The following is a 20900-nucleotide window of genomic DNA, read 5'->3' as shown; positions in this document are numbered from 1 at the left end:
AGTCGCTGACAATCGTGAGAGCCACCTACCGGTCTCTTTGGTTCCCTTTGAGTGGTGGGGGTCTCTAGTACTCTAAAAGTAGCTGTGAGTCCTGCCATGCCTGTAGATTGTCTGTTAGGCAATGGTCTTGAGCACACTGCCTGGAAGGAGGTAGATCTCCGATCCCACCTGGAGATGTTAGGTTTGCCTGAATGGGTCTGCATGACCACACAGTCCATGGCTGCCCAGGAAGGGAGTCAAGGGTGTCTGGAGCCTGGAACAATGGCCCAGACTGCTGCACAGAGGAAAGGCAAGAGGTGCTGGAAACCAGCCCCAGATATTCCCAGGGTGGTTGATGGGGTCCCATAAGAGGAGGCCCTGAGCCAACTGTGGAGGATATTGCCGACCTGGGTAAACTGAGCTTGCTGACTGGCAAGCGGAAGGCGGGCCAACCAGGGAGGAATTCTGCAAAGCGCAGAAGGAGTGCCCCACTCTTGACAGTCTGAGGCAACAGGTCTCAGCCCAAGCAGCAGGTGAAGCCTCTGATGATCACCACATATACTGGGAGCATGATCTCCTCTACAGTGAGCCTAAGGTACCGGCCGCTGGGGCAACACGTGCGCTGGTGGTTCCCCCAGTGTTACTGGGCTTTCCTACTGGGTCTGGCTCACGACATCCCCCTGGCAGGACATCTGGGGACAAGACAAGACTTTTGCCAGGCTTGTCACCCACTTCTATTGGCCTTGAATGCAGGTAGCCTCAGATGCGTTCTGTATGTCCTGTCCAACCTGCCAGGCTAGTGGGAAGACAGGAAAAAGGCTAAGGTCCCCCGATCCCACTCCCCATCGTTGGCACCCCCTTTGAAAGGGTGGGCATCGTTGTCATTGGTCTCTTGGGCCCCAAAACTGCCCTAGGCGACAGGTTTATCCTGGTTTTGATGGACAATGCCACCCACTATGCAGAGGCAGTCCCTTTAAGGACAGTGACTGCACCAGTGGTGACCAGGGTTCTGATTGGGATATTTACCTGTGTGGGGTTCCCAAAGGAGGTTGTGTCTGATGGAAGCACAAACTTCATGTCAGCGTACATGAAGTCCATGTGGGATGAGTGTGGGGTAGCCTACCGGTTTACCACCCCTTACCACCCTCAAACCAATGGGTTTTTTGAGAGATTCAACAAGACCCTGAAAGGCATGATCACTGCCCTACCTAAGAGCCATGAGGCATAAGTGGGACGTCCTCTTAACATGCCTTCTCTTTGCTTATTATAGGGAGGTGCACCAGAAAGGGGTGGGGTTCAGCCCCATTGAACTTCTCTATGGTTACCCTGTCAGGGGACCACTAAGCATAATAAAGGAGGTATGGGAGAAAGCTCCCAAGAAACCACCACAGGATGTGGTTAGTTACATGCTGGCCCTCCGCAACTCAGCCACTTTTATTCAATCATCTTGGGGGACAAGTAGAGGGGGCACCCACGTCCAATGGGCTGCAGGGTGCCACCCAAAACCATGACAGCTTCCTGCAAATCGTAGCATTTTCTTGCCCCATAAAGCATTGCACTTTAAAATCCAAGATGAATGATTTTCCCCCAAAGCAGCAAGACCTAGTTGAACTAACCTACTGGTTTGGCTGATGTCCATTAACAACCCTTCCACCCTGCAGACATCTGCTGTCTGTGAGGTACAGGGTGAGGGGGCAGGCCTGGCTGGCATTCCTTTCTGTTCTGTTTCTTTTGAAGCCCATCCTGATTTACCCAACCCCTTCCTGGCTTCTTCAGCTGCAAACCTCCCACCCATCAGATAACATCTTCTCAGTTCAGGCCAGTTATCACCTCAAAGCAGTCTGGCTAATCCTGGTGAGGCTTATTACTTATTTTCAATATTAGTTATGACAAATTCAACAGTGGAAAGTTGTTATTTATTATCAATCTTGAGTCTATTCATGACACATTTAGCTCCTTCTACAATATTCATGCTTATGGAAATTATTCCCATGTTAGCCTATGGAGCTAAGTATATACAATGAGGAAAAAAGAAAGGTACAGTTTTTCCCTCACCACGGAATATAAAACATCTTTTATAATGTCCCTGCTTATAGTTACATGGCACCCCACTGCTGAGTTACCTAGGGAAGGCGTTAAGGGTTACATTACATAAGTAATAATAAGGTAGATTATCACTTTGGAAGTACCTTGAATTCCAAAGTCAATTTTGCACACATTTTACTTTCTAAAGACAGTCAGCATGACATGGCTGCCTTTTAAAAATGTCAGCAGGTAACACAGCAGTGCACACTCCAGTGCAGGAAATCTGCTGGGCCTCTAAACATCCCTGCCCTTGTTTTCTACATAGGTGTGCCACACTGAAATCAGTAGTAGTTTGAATCCCCCTTGCCCTATTATCTACTAGGGACTTATAGGAGTCTGTCATTGACAATTGTGATTGCACCACTTTATCATATACCTTTTAATCAGAGGACTGGCCGTGGGACTGGATAGCAGAGCCCAGGGCAGTCAGGGTCAGTTACCACCAGTATCAGCCAGAAACATTGAGGTGAACATGCTATAAGGATAACTTTCTCACACGTATGTGCCAATTTGGCATATGTAGCATACCTTTAAATGCTTAGCAAATGATACAAAGTGTATCCAGGGCCTGTAAGTTAAACGTAACTAGTGATCTGCATCACATATAGTGCTACCACTAAAGTGACAATGCAAAACATGACTGATGGTCTGCCACCAGTACCTTGGCTGTACAAGTGTGGAATCCATTTTGATTCAGGTTCTCTTTTGTGACAGTCAATAGTTACAAGCCTGCAGAACATGCCTGTTGGCCTCTAAGTAAACTTAAACTGTCTGTAACACCGCTATAATTGTAAGGTCTTGAGAAATGATAATGTCCTAAATATTTGTCTCAAACTGTCGCAGTGCTTCATTTGCTGATTTCATAAATCAATGCCCATGTATGAATAAAGGTTTTATTCTGATTAATTATTAGATAAAGAATTAGAAAACCCCTATTGTCTCACCATGCAACTAGCTTTCATTGGGTGCATATTATTTGTGCAATATGTATTGTAGTCTGTAAAATCACGTTATCTTCTATAATTTAAGCGACTCTTACTTGGCAATTAGCTCCTCACAGCTGACGAAGATGAACCTACTTTCAAGGCAAGGTTCATGTTATTGAAAGAGTAGAACATGGAAAGGTATGAAGTGAAACATGTTCTTATAGTGAACAGGCCTTAAAATATATTTTCACTGTAGCAGGGTTAGCTGTTCTTTAAGATAACATTGGGGGTTATTGTTAGAATTAAATAATGATATCTCTGCCTATGAACCATATAAAGAATTACTTATTGGACTTTTTAAAATATTTATTACAAATACAATTCTTTGGTAAGGTAATATTTGTGACAAGTTTGTAACAAAAGCCTCCAGAAACTTGCATGCAATATAGTTATACCAATAAAATGGTATATCTGTGCAAATTTAGTAGCTATTCCAAAGGAAAATGGCGTGTTCGGGAGGAATGTGGTATCACAAAATGCTTAGCAATATATTGCAAAATGTACCATACTACACCGTTATCACTCTTGCTCAATGAGCATGGATCATTTGCTGTAATTGTTCTTTGTGTAAGACTTGGATCTTTCACAATCCCTATGACATCATTAATATATTGCTGCTTTTCTTGAAAATAAAAGCTTCTAAGTGTGTGAAGAGTCTCTGTTCTCTGCAACCCTCCCCTTAAAGTATGAGGTCCTCAGGGGTCTTCTTTAAGCTCCATGTTATTTAATTTATGTGTTCTCCCTCTAGCAGAGATAGTGCAGGCTCACAGTATTTTGCTGGTGTCTTATGCAGGCGACACACAGATTATCATCTTTTTTACCTTGCATACAGGAAGAGTGTCTAACCAACTAAATGACTGCCTAATACAAGTAACAGACTGGATATACATCAGCATCCTACAATTAAAGGAATAAAAAATGAAATATTATTTGTAGGCAATAGCCCCTGTCACTGGATGGAATTGTGCTGTCCAGACAATCTTGATGAGCATCCCTCTCCCAATACAGAATGTCAAAAGCCTACGGTTTTGGATTGAAAGCTTGATTAGGAAGCTTGCATAAAGTTGTTTTGCACTATTAAGGTCACTTAAAAAACTGCTATGTTGGTTGCCAGACTTCTTGTGAAGAGTTGTAGTACAAGGGCTGGTGACATCATGCTTGAGCTATGGAAACCCTCTCTATCTGGGGAGTCCTAAATCTGTGGTGAAGAGGTTTCAAGTGCTCCAAAATGCTGCAGCCTGTATTCTTTTGAAAATTCCAAAGCATCAGTCGGTGACATTGGCCATAAAATTTCTGCATTGGCTACCAGTGTATAAGAGAATCCAATTTAAAAGCGTAATTTTAGTGCACCGAGCTATGCATTTGAAGGGCCTGCAGTTGATACAGTGATTGTTAAGTCCATACAATCCCAGGAGAACACTGTGATCCATTGACCAAAGGATGTTTTTGGTCCCCAGGCTTAAGAGGGCCACGAATGGTGGGCGACCCTTTGCTTATTTAGCCCCCCTAACTTTGGAATGCACTCCCAGAGTAACTCAGAAAGAACCAATCAGAATCTAGTATCAGGAATTACTTCAAGTCATTCCTTTTTTATTTAGTCTCTCAGATGTCCATTGAGTCTTGTGGGTAATGTGTTACCCCTGGTGTTGAGAGGCCCGTTAGGTAGCCATGCACTTCATAAATTGTACAGAATAGACTAGAATAGCAGCACCCCCAGTCTGAATATTGTTCCAGTACCACTGCTTATTAATATTTAAAATGGAGATCTTTACCGGTCATAGAAAGCTATTTTAACAGGCCACTCTACAGGTTTTATAGTGCAGCATCCAGGCTACACATGGTAGCTCTGTAGCCAAGTTTGCACTGACACACTAGTGGATGGCAAAGTAGGTGTTGCAGTCCGCAAGTGGCATTTAACTTCCAGGTCTGTTAAAGGTAAGTTAAAGGTGCCAACCATGAATAAGGCAATTTAACCATATTTAAAGTTTGCGCACAAGGGCTTTACTCCTAGTTATCAGGGGTAAATTTCAGGGTTCTAAAGCCTGCACAAAGAGTGTCCAGAAAAAGGTGAAAACTCTGGGGTGACCAAAGAGAATTGGCGGCTGCCCTACAACACGTTATAATATATTCATCATTTTTAGAATCTTTACTATGTGTAATATCCATATAATCTTGCTTCCCAATGGCTTTGTTTTGATGATGTCTGAACGAGTTTTGAAGTAGTATTTCTTGCATTGTATATATCACTTTATTTTGTCATTTTAACTGTACTCAGTAAATATTTTATTTTAATGGTTTTCGTTTAAATGTTCTTAATAAAAAGAGAACAGTTTTTAAATTAAAAAAACGCTTTTAAATCTAGCAAAGTTATCCACTGATAATCTGTAGTAATAAGAAATGTGGGTATTTGTCTCCACTTGAGCCAGTGATTTTTAAGATCGCACAATTTTTGGTAACATTTTAACAGAAAAGCATCTTATTGATTTAAATAGCATTGATTTAAGCTACTTCAGCGGATTATTTGAATGTGTTTTTGCAAAGTCACATTTATTTCCATAGTAAAACAAATTACATCAAACTATGGTTTGTTTTTACCTTTTTAATCATGTACAAGTGGATATATTAAAGTATATGTATTTTCAAACAGAACGCCCTTTGTTTGATCTAAAGAGAAATCAGCATAAGTCAAACTGTCAAAGGTTTGCCACCACCTTCCTTGCTACAGTTCAATCACCCACCAGATGCAAACGATTAAACCAAAGGATAAGGGAGAAAAACAATGTGGGATTAGTTGGCAAGGGGGTAAAATACAACACATTTACGGGGAATCTAAAATGCTGTTTTATTTATAGCAGGCACTCACTACAAAGCAAAATGACTTTTGGATCTACATTGAATCTAGATGATATATGTGTTGGTGGGAGTCACATTTCATCAGAGTATCTTTATAATGCAAGGGGAAAGGTTTTGATAGGTTTCCTCTAACTGATCAGAGTATGTTTTTTTTCTAACCCATATCTAAGATGTGCTCCACAGCCTCAGTTATACTACTGAATATCCACAGATACCTTTCCAGAGACAGACTGTTTTTGACAATACAAAAGCCTTTGAACTGATCTCAGAGTGTTATACTCGAAAAATATACCTAGAAGATATACGTAAAGAGTATTGTGGAGGTATTTGTATCATAGGCACACTGTTTAGTAGAAATTCACTCTTTATAGAAACTAACCTGTATACTGGTCACGGATGAAGACAGGTTCCAAACTTTAAGATCTCCATCAACAGATACTGCAACCAATGAGTCTTCTGTAAAATGCAATACAGACCTGTTTAGTATAAATAGCATGTGGGAATTAGAACATGACCAAGACAATCAGGCTAAAGTATTTACTTACAATACATTGTAACATCTCACCAATTACTATCAACACACTTCTGAAGAGGTATTAATTATGCATATGTAATTTAGCCATGTGAATAACTATTTTCCTAATTTACCCTTAAATTTTTTTAAGATACTTTTCAAATATCCATTTCAATTAGTGACCGTCTTGAACGCGCCTTTGTTTTGCTGGAAAACTTTGGCGCCGTTTGACCAGTGTTCACAAAATTTTCAAAACTGGTGTATCAGTCAATTCAGCTGCTGTCTGGAAAGTTTTGGGATGATTCCTCAAGTGGGGCTGAGAAACAGCCTCTACCCCATGCAATTTCCCATTGGGATTTTAGACACAACTACAGCCCCCAACCAGCGAATGGAATTACACCAAATTTGACAGAAAGCTAGATTTTAGTCCAAAACAATCTCCTTTTGTATTATGGTGTAAATCTGATCAGTAGTTTTAGAGTTATCGAAGAAAACAGATTTCTGTAGATCTAGAGATGGGGATCCACGCACAAACAGCAATGCTGTGATTGGTTGGGTGCAAACCGAAAGAAAAGTTTCAGCCACTATTTTGAGTATCGGGGAACACAATTTAAATGTGATCGAAGGAGCCAGGGTAGAAGTACTCTGATCCCACGGGACTGATGGAGAGGGCTCCGAGGCACTCCTCATAGGCAAATGTTTATTTGGGGTGCCCCATGATCAACGGATCCTGTGCGGTGCTCAGCACAGCCCCCTGTGTGAATCAGTGATGGATCTGCAGATCCAGCCCCCAAATAAAAAATACACCCACTTACAGACCCAATCACTCAGAGGCACACAAAACCACTACCACACCCAGTCACAGACCCACACAGCCAGTCACAACCACAAAACCACTGACTCACCCAATTACAGGTTCACATAGCTACTCCCACACTCACACATGTACTCCCACACACCCACTTATACTCCCAAAAAAACACTAGCACACAAAGTCATAGACCCACACAGCCACTCAAACACCCACTGGGACTTTCTCTTACACACCCACACAACCACTCGCACCTCCACTCATGCACTGATACAGCCACTCACAGACCCACTCTCAGACTGACAAAACCACTCGCACACCCACTCACAGACCCACACAGCCACTCATAAACCCATGCACACACACACACACCCATGTACAGACCCACACAAAAACCTCACACACTCATACGGATACTTACACACTCACAGACCCACAAAACCAATCACAGACCCACACACCCACTCATACAGTCACATATCCACTTATACACCCACACGAATACACACACCCAGTCACATACCCATACAGCCACTCACCCACCAGCTCACAGACCCACAGCACTGGGTTGGCTGCATGTGGGGGGTTTGGCCTCATGTTAGGAAATTGAATTTACAAAAACATAGAAATTACATGGGCAATATAGTTAGGTTCACATTTCACACAAATAAAACCACTGAAATTCAGCAGTTAGAGTTATACTTATCTCAGGAAACTGTAACTCTTGCCCCACCATGCACTGCTACTTACCACACATATTACATCAGTCATGACATCACTGATAATTTCACTGCAACATTTGCAAAAACATTATTGATGAGAAAACTGTGCATGACAGGGGCGGCTCACAGTACATTTGTGCAGGTGCAGATGTAGGACCTCAAGTCAGAGACATGGTATTAGAGGAAAAAACGCCAATCAGGAAGAACAAAAAAAATTAAAAATGTCAAACAGAGAGACTAGGTAAAAACAGCCAATGAGGATCAGATTTGAATTGGTCTCATATGTTGCTGATAGTGTACAACAAATTAATGTAAGGCACTGCACAAACACAAGTCCTACCCTCAATGCTGATCACCAAAGTTAGAAATTTGATTTCTGGTTGGCAGAGCTATGCACCCTGTCCAAGCAGGAACTACAACCCAAGTCAGGGTAAGTCAGTTACACACCATAAATTAACCTGTGCTGACCCTCTGGTAGCTTGGCACAGAGCAGGCAGGCTTAACGTAAGAGGCAATATTTAAAGTATTTATGCAACACTTAAAACAGTAAAACAGTGAAAATGCCACATAAAAATAATCCGCACGTGGTTAGAAAAATAGAGCTTAATTTATTTTTTTTAAAAACAAGACCCAATTAACAAAAATTCAATAAATAGAAGCTGAGATATGAATTTTTAAATATGATCTGCAAATATAGTGCTTAGAAACTGAAAGCGCCAACTGGTCGCACTAGACCAAGGTAAATCCAAATGTTTAGGCTGACCATGATGGAGCACGGACCGGATACAAGGGCCAGCCATGTTCCACTGAAAAAGTTCCTTCTGTGGATGGTTGCATCCACGTCAAAGATCCAATGTAAGGAACAGAGGGGATGATGTGAAGGCGATGAGTCAGTTCCAATCCGCACAGTAGTTGATGCGATGTGCTCAAAAAGTGGTGCAACATCAAACCCTTTGTGAAAAAGATGATGCAGCATCGTCGAGCCGTGCAGCCGGCAATGCAAAAGCGTTGCTTCAGGGCTGAGGGCAATGGGCTGGTTGTGAGCCCTGCAGTTGGTGTGGCAAAGTCATTGCACTCAACTGCAACAAAGATGTCGGCATCATGGGGAAATGCAGTTGTTCAGATCTGTGCAGTGACTGGGATGCACAGATCTCTGTAGAAAACCGCTGCAGAACCCACTTCAGAACCCTCTTCCAAAGGCCCAGGCCTGAATTGGAAGTGGCACCACTAGGCAGGATTGGACTCACAGTTGGCAGGGTCCAGAAACTGTAGCAGAGTGGAGTGAAGTCTTTGATGTACCTGAGATTGCAGAACAAGGGGCAAGCCAGCAAGCCCTTGGAGTCACTTTGAGTCTGCGGATGTAGAAATGCAGGTCTAGTACTTCTCACTCCCAGGCAAGGAGGGCAGGCACAGCAATGCAGGAGCCAGTAAAGTCCATCAGAGTTCCAGCACAGTGACAGTCCTTCAGCAGCACAACAATCCTGGCAAAATATCCTCAGCTCCCGAAGAGTATTGAGTTGGTAGGGCAATAATTCCAGATTTTATACCGAGTGGTACCTTTGAAGTGGGTAAGACTTCAAGGAGAGTCATCTGAAGTGCACAACATTTGTCCCCTTTTCTGCTCTGGCTCCAGACACACCACAGGGAGCTATGCAGCCCTTTGGGAGAGCTCAGGACCCAACCTATGTTAGCTCCTCCCTCCCATTCTGCCCAGGATGGGCCATCAGGATGCTGATGGTCCATCAGTCATACTTAAGCTCCCTTTGTGTGTGGCTGTGTGGAGGGAATGGATAAGAGCCCAGCTGTCACTCACCCAGACAGGTATCCATAAACAGACAGAAGGCACTAGATGAATTAATGTTTTTTTTTTTTAAAAGACTACCTTCTAAAAGTAGGATTTCCAGAATTACAATTTCAAATCCGACTTCACCATAAGTTATTTAAATGTGGGACTCCAGTGACACCAAATGTGGGGGTAACATCGCTTCCCAATTGGAAATGACACTTAAAAAATGTAATAAGGCAGTCCCAATGTTATTCTTTCACTACCTGAACATGTTGAAAGTAAAAGTACATGTCCAAAGTTTTGAATACAATGCACCCTGCCATTGGTGCAATCTAGAGCCTACCTGAGAAGTCACATATATGTAATGAAAAGGAAGGTTTGAGCTTGGCAAGAGGGTTAACTTAAACCCTGACTAAAACTGCACACACCAGCTCTGCAATGGCAGGCATGAGTCATGTTTAAAGGGCTACTTAAGTGAGTGGCACAATCAGTGCTGCAGGCCCATTAGTAGCATTTAATTTACAGGCCCGGTGCATAGGTAGTGCACTTTACTAGGGACCTATATAGTAAATGAAATATGCCAATTGTGGCTAAGCATATGGTAACATTTTAGGGAAAGAGCACATGCACTTTAGCACTGGTCAACAGTGGTAAAGTGCCCAGAGTCCAAAAGTCAGAAAACAGGAAGTCAGAAGACAAAAAGTTAGGGAAAACTAGGTCAAATATGTCAGGTCTAACTTGTGCTCCCACCAGCTGAAAGTGGGGAGAGCTACCCAAACCCTAAGGCAGAAGAATCTGGAGAGACCATCAGCACTGGTGTGATCTGTTCCAGGATGATGTTCCACCATCAAGTCTCTCCATAAGAAGATAGCCAACCTCAACAACTTGGAATTCTCACCCCTCAATTTCATGAGCCATCTTAAGGGCCTGTGGCCTGTCTGAACCTGGAAGTGAGTGCCAAACAGGCATAGTACAGGCTTCTTCAGTGCTCAAACCCCAGCAAAGGCCTCCCTCTCATTAGCAGCCCACCTCTGTTCCTCGGGAAGTAACCACCTGCTAATGAAGGCTACAGGTTGGCCTATGTCCTCCTAATTTAATTGTGCTCAGACAGCCTATGCCTCATGCTCTGCAGTGTCTATGTTCACAATGAACTCAATGGAGAAGTATGGAGACATGAGTATAGGTGCCGTATATAGGATGCTGGCTCTGTAAATAGTGTAAGAAAATGATGTGCACTGTGCAGAGAGTCCGAGCAACTCCACTTTGGTAGCCAGAGATACAAACAAGATCACTTAATGCTCTGATTTTTGGTAGTGTGGGTGAGCAGTTAAGCAAATCCAGGAGATGTGCTAAGCATTTGCTGTACTCACGTTATCAATAAATATGGACACACACTTGGAAGAATAACTGGAGATCAATTTACGAAAATGCTTCAGATTTTTATAAAAAGTTTATGACCAAGATCATAATTATAGGGTACGTACTTTTCTTATGATTTTTTTAAGTTTAGAAAAATTTTCTGTTTTTGTGCATAAAAATGCATATAAAAGCAGGCAATGCTCTCACAAATGTCATCTTCTATTTTTAGGTCGAGATCATTGGAGTGTCCAGTGGGCCACCTGAAGAACATTGGGCGGTTCCAGGTTCAAGCAGAAACAGCTGCTGAAGGTCTTGGAGCTAGTGCCCAAAGGAAATGGGGGCCACTTGGAAACACACTGCAAAGTTATACTTAAAGTTAAGTCTGCTGCATCCCTTTGGAGGGTGACAGTCACAAGGGGTTAGGGGACCCTGAGCATAACTAGTTGGTCGATGCAAGGGCCAGGGAGGCTGGGTGCAGCAAAGATACATCAGCCAAGAGTTGTGCTTCTTAGGGTCCTTGGAGTCAGGAGCAGGCAACTTTGAGGGTGGATTGCAGGTCAGCAGGGCCACTCTGGGGGTGGTTCTTTGGTATCTGGAAGTCCCTCGACTGGTGCTTGCTTCTGGGCTATTGGGAGTCCAGAGTATACATTGCATCTGGGTGTCTGACATTGAGGGCGTGGTACCCCGGATAGTGGTATGCCACAGCCCTGGAGAGTTGCAATGCCACCAAACTTGGCACAGTGGAAGGTATTGTCCTTAAGGGATGTTGGGCAGAATTTGGCTGGGCTGCTGGCTCCAGGTCATTGGTCAGCAGCTGGTCACTGTACCGGGCTTCAAGGGTTCCTTGCTTGCAGGGTGCAGGAGAGTGATACCTTCATTCTGAGGGAGGCTCTTGGCAATTTTCATAATGCTTTAGGTGCTCTGGGGTTTTGTAGAGTCCTTCAGGTTTCCAGACGACACCTCAGTGGCAATGGTAGAGTCCTTGGAGCAGCAAGCAGGGTTTGGCATCTTTTTCTTTATGAAACATGGTTAGAGTTCTCGTGCCTTGGGTCTTCTTCATCCTGGTTTTCTTTGCGTCTTCCAAATCGGAGGTCTTGGTCTAGGGATGCCCCCTAAATATCCCATTTAGGGGGCATTAGGGAGAGTACCTGGTGGTGCCAATGGACCATCTATCTTAGGGTGGCTACACCCACTTAGTGATATTGACCACTTCCTGTAGGAAGTGCCACATCCCTAACCCTGATTGGCTATTTTACTACCATCCAAGATGGAGGAAAATAAAATGGAGTGGTCACCTCGCCTGCCAAACCTCAGGGTTGGTGCACGCTGGGGATGGCCACTCCTCCTATCCTTGCTAGGTTTCCCACTGGTTTTCCCACCTAAAGTAGGGGAGAAACTGTTGGGTGGCCATTTGCTGCTAGCATCAGAGGCGGAAGTCAGATTTCAAAGGTGGCAAAGCCTTTGAAGCTGACTGCTGGTGCAGGATGCTTACCTGTGGGAGAAGGTGTGATACCTCTGCCCAGGAAAAGCTTTGTGTTCTGGTTCCTGAGAGCACAGACCCTCACCCCAGGAGACTAGAATCATGTCTAGTGATGGCTGGCTGGTTAGGACCAGTCAGCAAACATGCCAGGGCTATTAGGTTTTGCAGGGGGCACCTCTAAGGTGCCCTCTGTGTACATTCTATAATAAATCCCACACTGCCATTAGTGTGGGTTCATTATTCAGAGTTGTTTGATACCACACAATCCAGGGTTCAGAAAGGCCATCATGTAGCTGGGGAACAACAGGCCATGATGGCACCCCAGCACATGCATTTGCTATGGCTTTGCTGCACACTTACTATGCCTAAGAATTATCAAAGTCACAGTAAGGGCATGTTTGCCCATGCACACATATGCCCTCATATGCATGATAGTGCACCCTGCCTTGGGGATTATAAGGCCTGCCAGAGAGGCGACTTACCTATATTGCATGCAGTGTCAGTGGACATTGCACTCTTGATTCGTCCCAGGTTGAGTTTACAACTTTGGATTCATCTTGTCATGTACTTGGAACGGCAGTCTGCATGAGGTTGGTGTGGGGCCTCTCAGAGTGGCACGATTGGTGCTGCAGTTCTAGGGCGTCCTCTTCAGTTCCCATGCCCTAGGTACCAGGGGTACCATTTACCAGTGACTTACAAAGGTGGCTGATGTGTCAAACATAGTACAGTTTTGGGGACAGAGATCTGGCCCTGGCAACCTGTTTAGCAGGGGCCCAAGGCACTTACAGTTTAAGTACAGTTTAACAAATCATTGTTCCAGGCAAAATGTGGGGGCTAACCATGTCAAAAGAGACCCTTTCTCTGTACACACGGTGTCCTTAAGAGAGTAAAAGGATTACTTACATGCCTTTGTTCAGATCACCTTTTCTTCGATGAGAACCCAATGAAGAGCAGCAACAATGGTGCTATAACCCTTAAATAACCTCCTATAGAATCTTGCGAGGACCAGTGAGGCCCGTTAGGCCCTCATCTCAGTCAGTTTAAGGGGGTTGTGTTCCAGGATAGTCTCAATCTTTGCCTAGAAAGGCTGCACCTTACACCTGCACACTAGGTGGTCTAGATACACCATGGTACCATGCCCTATCTTGCACTTACTGCCCATGAGTCAGGCCTACCTGTTTTTATGACTTGAAGCATGTACAGGTGGTACAGGTGTTTTATCTCAGCAGGAGTTGGAGACAGCTATGTTGTCTAGTTAAATCTGGCTAGACAAATTTAGTGTAATTCCGTCCAGCGGTTCAGGCTGTAGCCCTGTTCAAAACCCCTATGGGAATTAAAATGGAAAACATACTTTTTTTGACCCCCCCTTTTTTTCCCCTCAGTCCCTGCTTGACAGATCTCTCAATCCCGACCCTTGGGAATGATGATTTGTCAAACGGTGCCAAAGATATAACCAAGTCAAAAAATATTTTTTTTCTATGGCAACTAGGTTCTAACTTTAACTAGCTACTGCTCTGGCGAAGGAGTTTACAGAGTTTTGCTACTCTGTGCTTGGAGTTTGGACAAAACGCGGTGGCATGGCTCAGTTTCGCAGCACCCCCACTGTTCCTCCATGTACTCCGAGCTTTGTCAGATGGTCGCCGGCCTTTGAAAAACTTCCATAACACCCGAAGCCGTGGCTGGGAAACTCTGAGTGCCGTGTGGGCGAGAATCGCTATTCTGAGTTATGTTGGCAGGCGAAGGGGACCTATAGGATCTTGCATGAAAAGTTTCGGGGTGGTCCAGTCAAGTGGGGGCCTAGAATAAGGGGTGGTAAATAAAAGTGTGTCTCCCATGTTAATTCCTGTAGGGTCTTTAGATACGCCTGCAGGCCGATCTGCTAGACGGAAGTACACCAAATTTAGCAGGAAGCTAGATGAAGGTGTGCAGATTGTGCTTTTTGTTATTTGGTGTAAATTCATTCAGTAGTTTATGAGATATTAAAGTTTAAAATCTTATAGATATCTAGGGATGCAGAGGATATGTGTATCCAGCTGTCCCTGTGCTGCTATCTGATTGTCTGCCACCACTTCAACAAGGAAGAGTTGGCAGCTATTTTGGTACTCAGCTTCAGCCAAGTCCCACAAAAAACATAAAAAGAAAAGAAAAGGGGCCAGGGTAGTTATTCCTGGAGCCCTAGCCTTGGTCCAGGGGCCCTGCCAGGGCTAAAAAAAAATATTAAAAAAAAGAAGAAGAAGAAAAAGCTTGGAAAAATCCACATATGGCTGTGCAAATTTTTCTGAAAATTTAACAACAACAAAAAAAAAGCTGTCTCTCAGGTTTTTCATTTATTTTGCCCCAGGTCGGCCAGGGCCGCAGAGGTCCCAAGGAAATTGCAGGCTTCTAAAAGGATGGGAGCTTGGGGGGGCCCCCTCCGTTAGCTTTTAGTAGTCCCAGGGTGCACCACCTCCCCGGGGCCATGATTAAAACATATGCATCCCCCCTCCCCGACGCCCCTGGGACCAACACCTCCCGAGGCAAGATACATTTATAATAGTGGGGGGGCTCCCCTCCAGGGATAGGTTTGCATTATAGGCAGGAGGCATGAAGCCCCTGGGCCCCAAAGGGGTTCCCCATTCCCCAGGAATAAAAGAATATAGGTGGGGTCCTGTGGACCCCTCCTAGGCTTAAATAAAATTAATGCGGGTGGTCCATCATGGAGCCCCAGTCCTGGAGATCATCACATCCCTGGGCAAATGGAAAGATGGAGGGGGGCCCTGAGGCCTCCCTCATGGACCCATATAGTGCCCTGGGGACAACCACCCCCAGGGCTGGCTCCTGCTAACTCCTGAGGTGCCTACCCTCAGGAGGTGGCTGTTTGCTCCTGCTTGGTTGGAGCTCCCACCAAGAAAAAGCAAGCATAACTCTGCTTTCAGCAATGTTTGCTTGCTGAAAGCAGAGTTTTCATCTCTTTCCCTGCAAGTAAACATGTGTGCAGGGTAATACATGAACATTGCTGCCGCAAGCAGGAAGTTGCTATTTAAAGCAGCTCCCTGCTTGCAGGAGCAATGCCAGCTCCCACAGGAGACGGGAGCCAGTAGGCCCTGAGGTTCCCCCTGCAGTCCTGTCACTTTCTCTCCCTTTCTCTCTCTTCTATTCCATAATGGGATGGAGGATACAGAGAGATTGTTACTGCAATGTTCTCTCCATACGATTTAGAAGCGTCACCCTAGCAAGATCTTTACTATGAATGTTATAGCTATGTTTTAATGCATAGCATAGCAGAGTCCCCTCTGGCCTACTGGTAAAGATCTTGGGCTGTTACTCCGTAGGTCGAAGGTTTGAATCCTGGTAATCCCATTCCAGTGTGTCTGTTTATTTACTCCTGTTTTGAATGTTAAACATTCCTCATGATGGGACACTTACATCTTTTTCCCCTCACCATCTTTGGACTAAATGTCAGAGATGTTTGGACACTGCATAGTAAGAAATCACCTCCGGCCTAGTGGTTAAGATATCGGACCCTCACACAGAAGGGTTGAGGGTTCAGGTCTAGGTGTGTCAGTTGTCATTTCTCAGCTTTAAATTATTTTGAACCTCCAATACAGAAGGTAAATACAGACAGATGATCTCACTATTTGTACTTCTCAAATACATTTTTTTTCAATTTGTCAGAACATTTCTCATTCTAAGGGGCACAGGGTTGGGTGGTTGTAGGGGGTTGGCAGCAGGGAGTGGCCACAGGCCAGGCCCCGATGCCAACCTCCACTGCGAACGGCCGAAGGCCATGCACAGCAGTTGTTGGATTAACATATAGTAATTAAAATCACTTCATGTATAAAAAAAAACTTAAAAAAAAGAAATTCACTTCAACAACTAAAGGTTTCACAGATGTTATTGTTAGGAAATAGACTAAAAAGAAACATTGAAATTCACTTCAAAAACAAAGATTACAAGGATGTTTTAAACACACAAAACCATAGTAATTCACCTGTTAGAGCTATCTCAAGTAACTATAACTCGTTCCCTAAGGTAACCATAACTTGCGTCCGCTCCATGCACTGCTAATTACCCCAGGTATTACAGCACTCTTTTATAGCATCATTCATATTACTGTAACATTTATTGTAAAAATATTCATTAAAAAGACTGTGCATTGCGGGGATGCAAGTTACAGTTATTTTAAACATACTTGTGCCTTAAAGTGTGAGCCTAATCCCTGAAATCTTTCCTTTTTTAAGTGTATATATATATATATATATATAAAAAGTTTCCTTAGGAAAAGTGTTTTTTGTTCTGCTGATGTTGGTGTTTGACAAATCTTCATGAAATTATTTGAACTCGTTTGCCAGTACCTTCAGCTACTCTCTGTAAAGTTTCGGGGTGGTGCTTCTAGCAGGGCCAAGAAAAAGGGTGATCCCAAAACGTGTTTTCCCCATGCAATTTTCTGATATGGATTTTAGAGATGACTACAACCCAAACCACTGAACAGAATTACACCAACTTTGGCAGAAAGCTAGATCTTGGTCCAGAAACATCTCTTTTTGTGATTTGGTGTAAATCTGTTCAGTAGTTATGGTTTTATTAAAGTATAAAAGATGTATGTGTATCTAGAGACATGGATCCACAGCGAATCCTCATGTATCAGGGTGGATTTACAAATTTACGCGCCAACAGCAATGCCATGATTGGCTGACCGCAACCTGAGAGGAAAGTTTCAACCATTATTTTGTTTATCGGGACTCCGTTCCCCTACAGAGAAAATAAAATTGACAAGGGAAAGAAGGGGTCAAGGCAGAGGTACCCTGACCCAATGGGACAGATGGAGAGGTCTTTGAGGGACCCCTCATGAGCAAGAAATTGTCAAGAAATATTTTTTCTTTTTTGTCAGGATCTATAGATCCACATGCATCATTTTGGAACCACTCTCACACCCACTCACAGATCCACAAAACCAATCACACACCAACTCATGGACCCACACAGCAGCTATGCACCCACTCACACAACCTTTCACACACTGACCCAACCTCTCACACACTGACCCAACCACTCACACACTGACCCAACCACTCACACACTGACCCAACCACTCACACACTGACCCAACCACTCACACACCCATACAACCACTGACACACCCATACAACCACTGACACACCCCAACCACTCACACACCCATACAACCACTCACACACCCATACAACCACTCACACACCCATACAACCACTCACACACCCATACAACCACTCTCACACCCATACAACCACTCTCACCCCCATACAACCACTCTCACCCACGCAGATGCACAAAATCACACACACCCAGAGACCCACATAGCCTCACTCACTCATTCACACCCTCACTCACACACCCACAAACCACTACTGCAACCCATCAGACCCACACAGCCACTCATCCAGCCACTCAGACCTACAAAACCACTGCCACACCCACTCACAGACCCACAAAACCACTCATACACCCATTCAGACACCCAGTCAGTCACATACCCATTCACTTGCTCACACACCCAGCCACAGACTCACACAACCACTACCACACCCACAGACCCAAACAACTGCTCATACACCCATTCACACACACAAAACCACAGCCACTCACACAGCCACTCACTCACACTCATGCACCCACTCACTGGCCCACCAAAACACTACCAAACTCACTCACAGACCCATACTGCCACTCCCACAGACCCACACACACTCACAGACCCACAAAACCACTACTACACCCAGCATTACACACAGTAACCCACACACTCATTCTCACACTCACACACCCACTCACAGGCCCACCAAGCCACTACCACACACACACTCACAGATACACACAGCCACTCACAGACTCACAAAACTGTTCACAAGCCACTCACACACCCACTTACACCCCCCAACACAGCCACTCACACAACCAGGTATACAGTATACTGCAGTACAACTTATATAAAATCACTAAAAAAAACAAAGTTTCAAGGGGCGTTATATTTAGGAAAACACATGCAAATTCACGGAAAAATCCAAAGGTTACATGGTTGTTATAGTTAGGTTCAGATTGTACACACAAAAAAATAAACACAGAAATTCACCAGTTAAGGTTATTATCTCATGTAATTTTACCCGTACCCTAAGGTAACTATAACTTGCACTATCGCCATGCACTGCTAATTATCTCACCTATTACATTGCTCAACATCTTCTAACACGTCATTGATAATATCAATGCAACATTTGCAGTGAAATTATTGATGAGAAAACTGTGCATGACGGGGGGGCTAGTTATAGTTACCTTAGGGCATGATGCAAAAATAAAGAACAACCATATATGTGAATATCTGTTTAGAACATAATGTAGCATGATAAATTCAAGAGTGCAGTACAAAAATATTTTAAATTAGCGAACAGATGTCCGGATGTGTATCTTTGTGGTGAGTGTGAATCCTGGCATTTAGATAATCCTCAAAGATGAAAAGCACATTTAGAAAGGTCTATTGAATATATCCCCCAATATGTATCTGTACCAAAATGAGGTACCTGTAAACCTAATCTTAATCATAATTAAACAAACTGAAGAAATGGAAGGCTGAAGAGCAGATATGGTTAGACCACATAAGTGTTTGTTAACCAAAAACTCAATTTGTAGAGCAGGGTACATATTAAAAACGAAAAAAACTATTGAAATCTCCAAGTCAGTATCAATCAAAAAACTGAAGAGGTTTGGTGACTGTTGGACTTTTGCTTATGCAGGGTCATCCCCAGTCTTTTTCGCCTCCTGCCTCCTATGTTTTTCTGACATGTTACTGTTGGCTTTTCAACTCTGAGCACTTTACCACTGCTAATCAGTGCTAAAGTGCATATGCTCTCCTGTTTAAATTGTATGTAAGTGGTTTATCCATGATTGGCATATTTGATTTACTAGTAAGTCCCTAGTAAGGTGCACTAGAGGTGCCAGGGCCTGTAAATCAAATGCTACGAGTGGGCCTGCAGCACTGGTTGTGCCACCCACATAAGTAGCTCTGTAATCATGTCTCAGACCTGCCCCTGCAGTGTCTGTATGTGTATTTTTACACTGTAAATTCGACTTGGCAAGTGTACCCACTTGCCAGGCCTAAACCTTCCCTTTCCTTACATATAAGGCACCCCTAAGGTAGGCCCTAGGTAGCCCCAAGGGCAGGGTGCTGTGTATGGATAAGGTAGGACATATAGTAATGTGGTTTATATGTCCTGACAGTGAAATACTGCCAATTTCGTTTTCACTGTTGCAAGGTCTGTCTCTCTCTCATAGGATAATATGGGGGCTACCTTTAAATATGATTAAAGTGTAGATTCCCCTAGAGAGTAGATGGACATGTGGAGTTTGGGATCCCTGAACTCACAATTTAAAAATACATCTTTTAGTAAAGTTGATTTTGAGATTGTGCGTTTGGAAATGCCACTTTTAGAAAGTGAGCATTTTCTTGCTTAAACCATTCTGTGACTCTGCCTGGTTTGTGGATTCCCTGTCTGGGTCAGTTTGACAGTTGGGTTGTTTTTCACCTCACACCAGACAGTGACACAAAGGGAGCTGGGGTGTGATCTGCATTTCCTGATTAGCCATCTCTGCTAGGAGGGAGGGGTGGAGTGGTCACTCTCATCTGAAAGGACTGTGCCTGCCTCTGACAATGCTGTCTCCAACCCCCTGGTGTGTGTCTGAGGCCTTGCCTGGGCAAGGCAGGATTTCACAAGAAGGTGTGAGTCCCCTTTGAAGGAAGGTGACTTCAAAGACTAAAATGGGTATAAGAAGGGCATCCAAACTTACAAACTTCAGAAACACTTCTGGAATCAAGAGGAACCTCTGCCTGGAGAAGAGCTGATCGCTGAGGAACAAGTGCTGCCCTGCCTGTGACTGTGCTTTGTGGAGCTTTCCTGCAGTGCTGCTTCTGCCAGAGTAAGAGGGCAAAGACTGGACTTTGTGTGCCTTCCATCTTGAAGAAGAAATCTCCAAGGGCTTGATGTAGAGCTTGCCTCCTGTTGTTGAAGTCTCAGGGATAACAAAGACTTCTTCCTGCCAGCACCTGGAGTCTCTGGAGAGACCCCTACTCTGCTCTGTGGTGCCCTTCCAGTTCCTGGGACCCTGAAAGGAGAGGCTGGCAGCCTAAGGACAAAAATACACGCACCGAGCACCATGCGGAGAAAAGATCGACGCGAATCCGATCGCGGCTGAGAAAACGACGCGACGCCGGCTCCGCAGCTGAGAAACGACGCCGCAGGAAACGCGACCGGAGAATCGACGCCCGGAGCAGGAGAAACGACGCGCAGCATCGCTGACGAAGGCTGAGAGATCGCA

General features: G+C 44.2%; 1 protein-coding gene across 2 annotated transcripts in view; it reads right to left on the bottom strand.

Annotated features, from left to right (window-relative positions):
- WDR72 (WD repeat domain 72) overlaps nucleotides 1-20900 on the bottom strand; it is an 896838-nt gene that overhangs the window by 646619 nt on the left and 229319 nt on the right. For both annotated transcript variants that reach the window (XM_069222448.1, XM_069222449.1), the window contains one exon: nucleotides 6283-6359. In XM_069222448.1, coding sequence (XP_069078549.1) covers nucleotides 6283-6359 — 77 coding nt within the window. The remainder of the gene's footprint in view (nucleotides 1-6282; nucleotides 6360-20900) is intronic.

Source organism: Pleurodeles waltl, chromosome 3_1 (genome assembly GCF_031143425.1).
Source record: "Pleurodeles waltl isolate 20211129_DDA chromosome 3_1, aPleWal1.hap1.20221129, whole genome shotgun sequence".
NCBI classification, from domain to species: Eukaryota; Metazoa; Chordata; class Amphibia; order Caudata; family Salamandridae; genus Pleurodeles; species Pleurodeles waltl.
The sequence above is the reverse complement of the archived record's forward strand: the minus strand, read 5'-3'. Positions and strand labels throughout refer to the sequence as shown.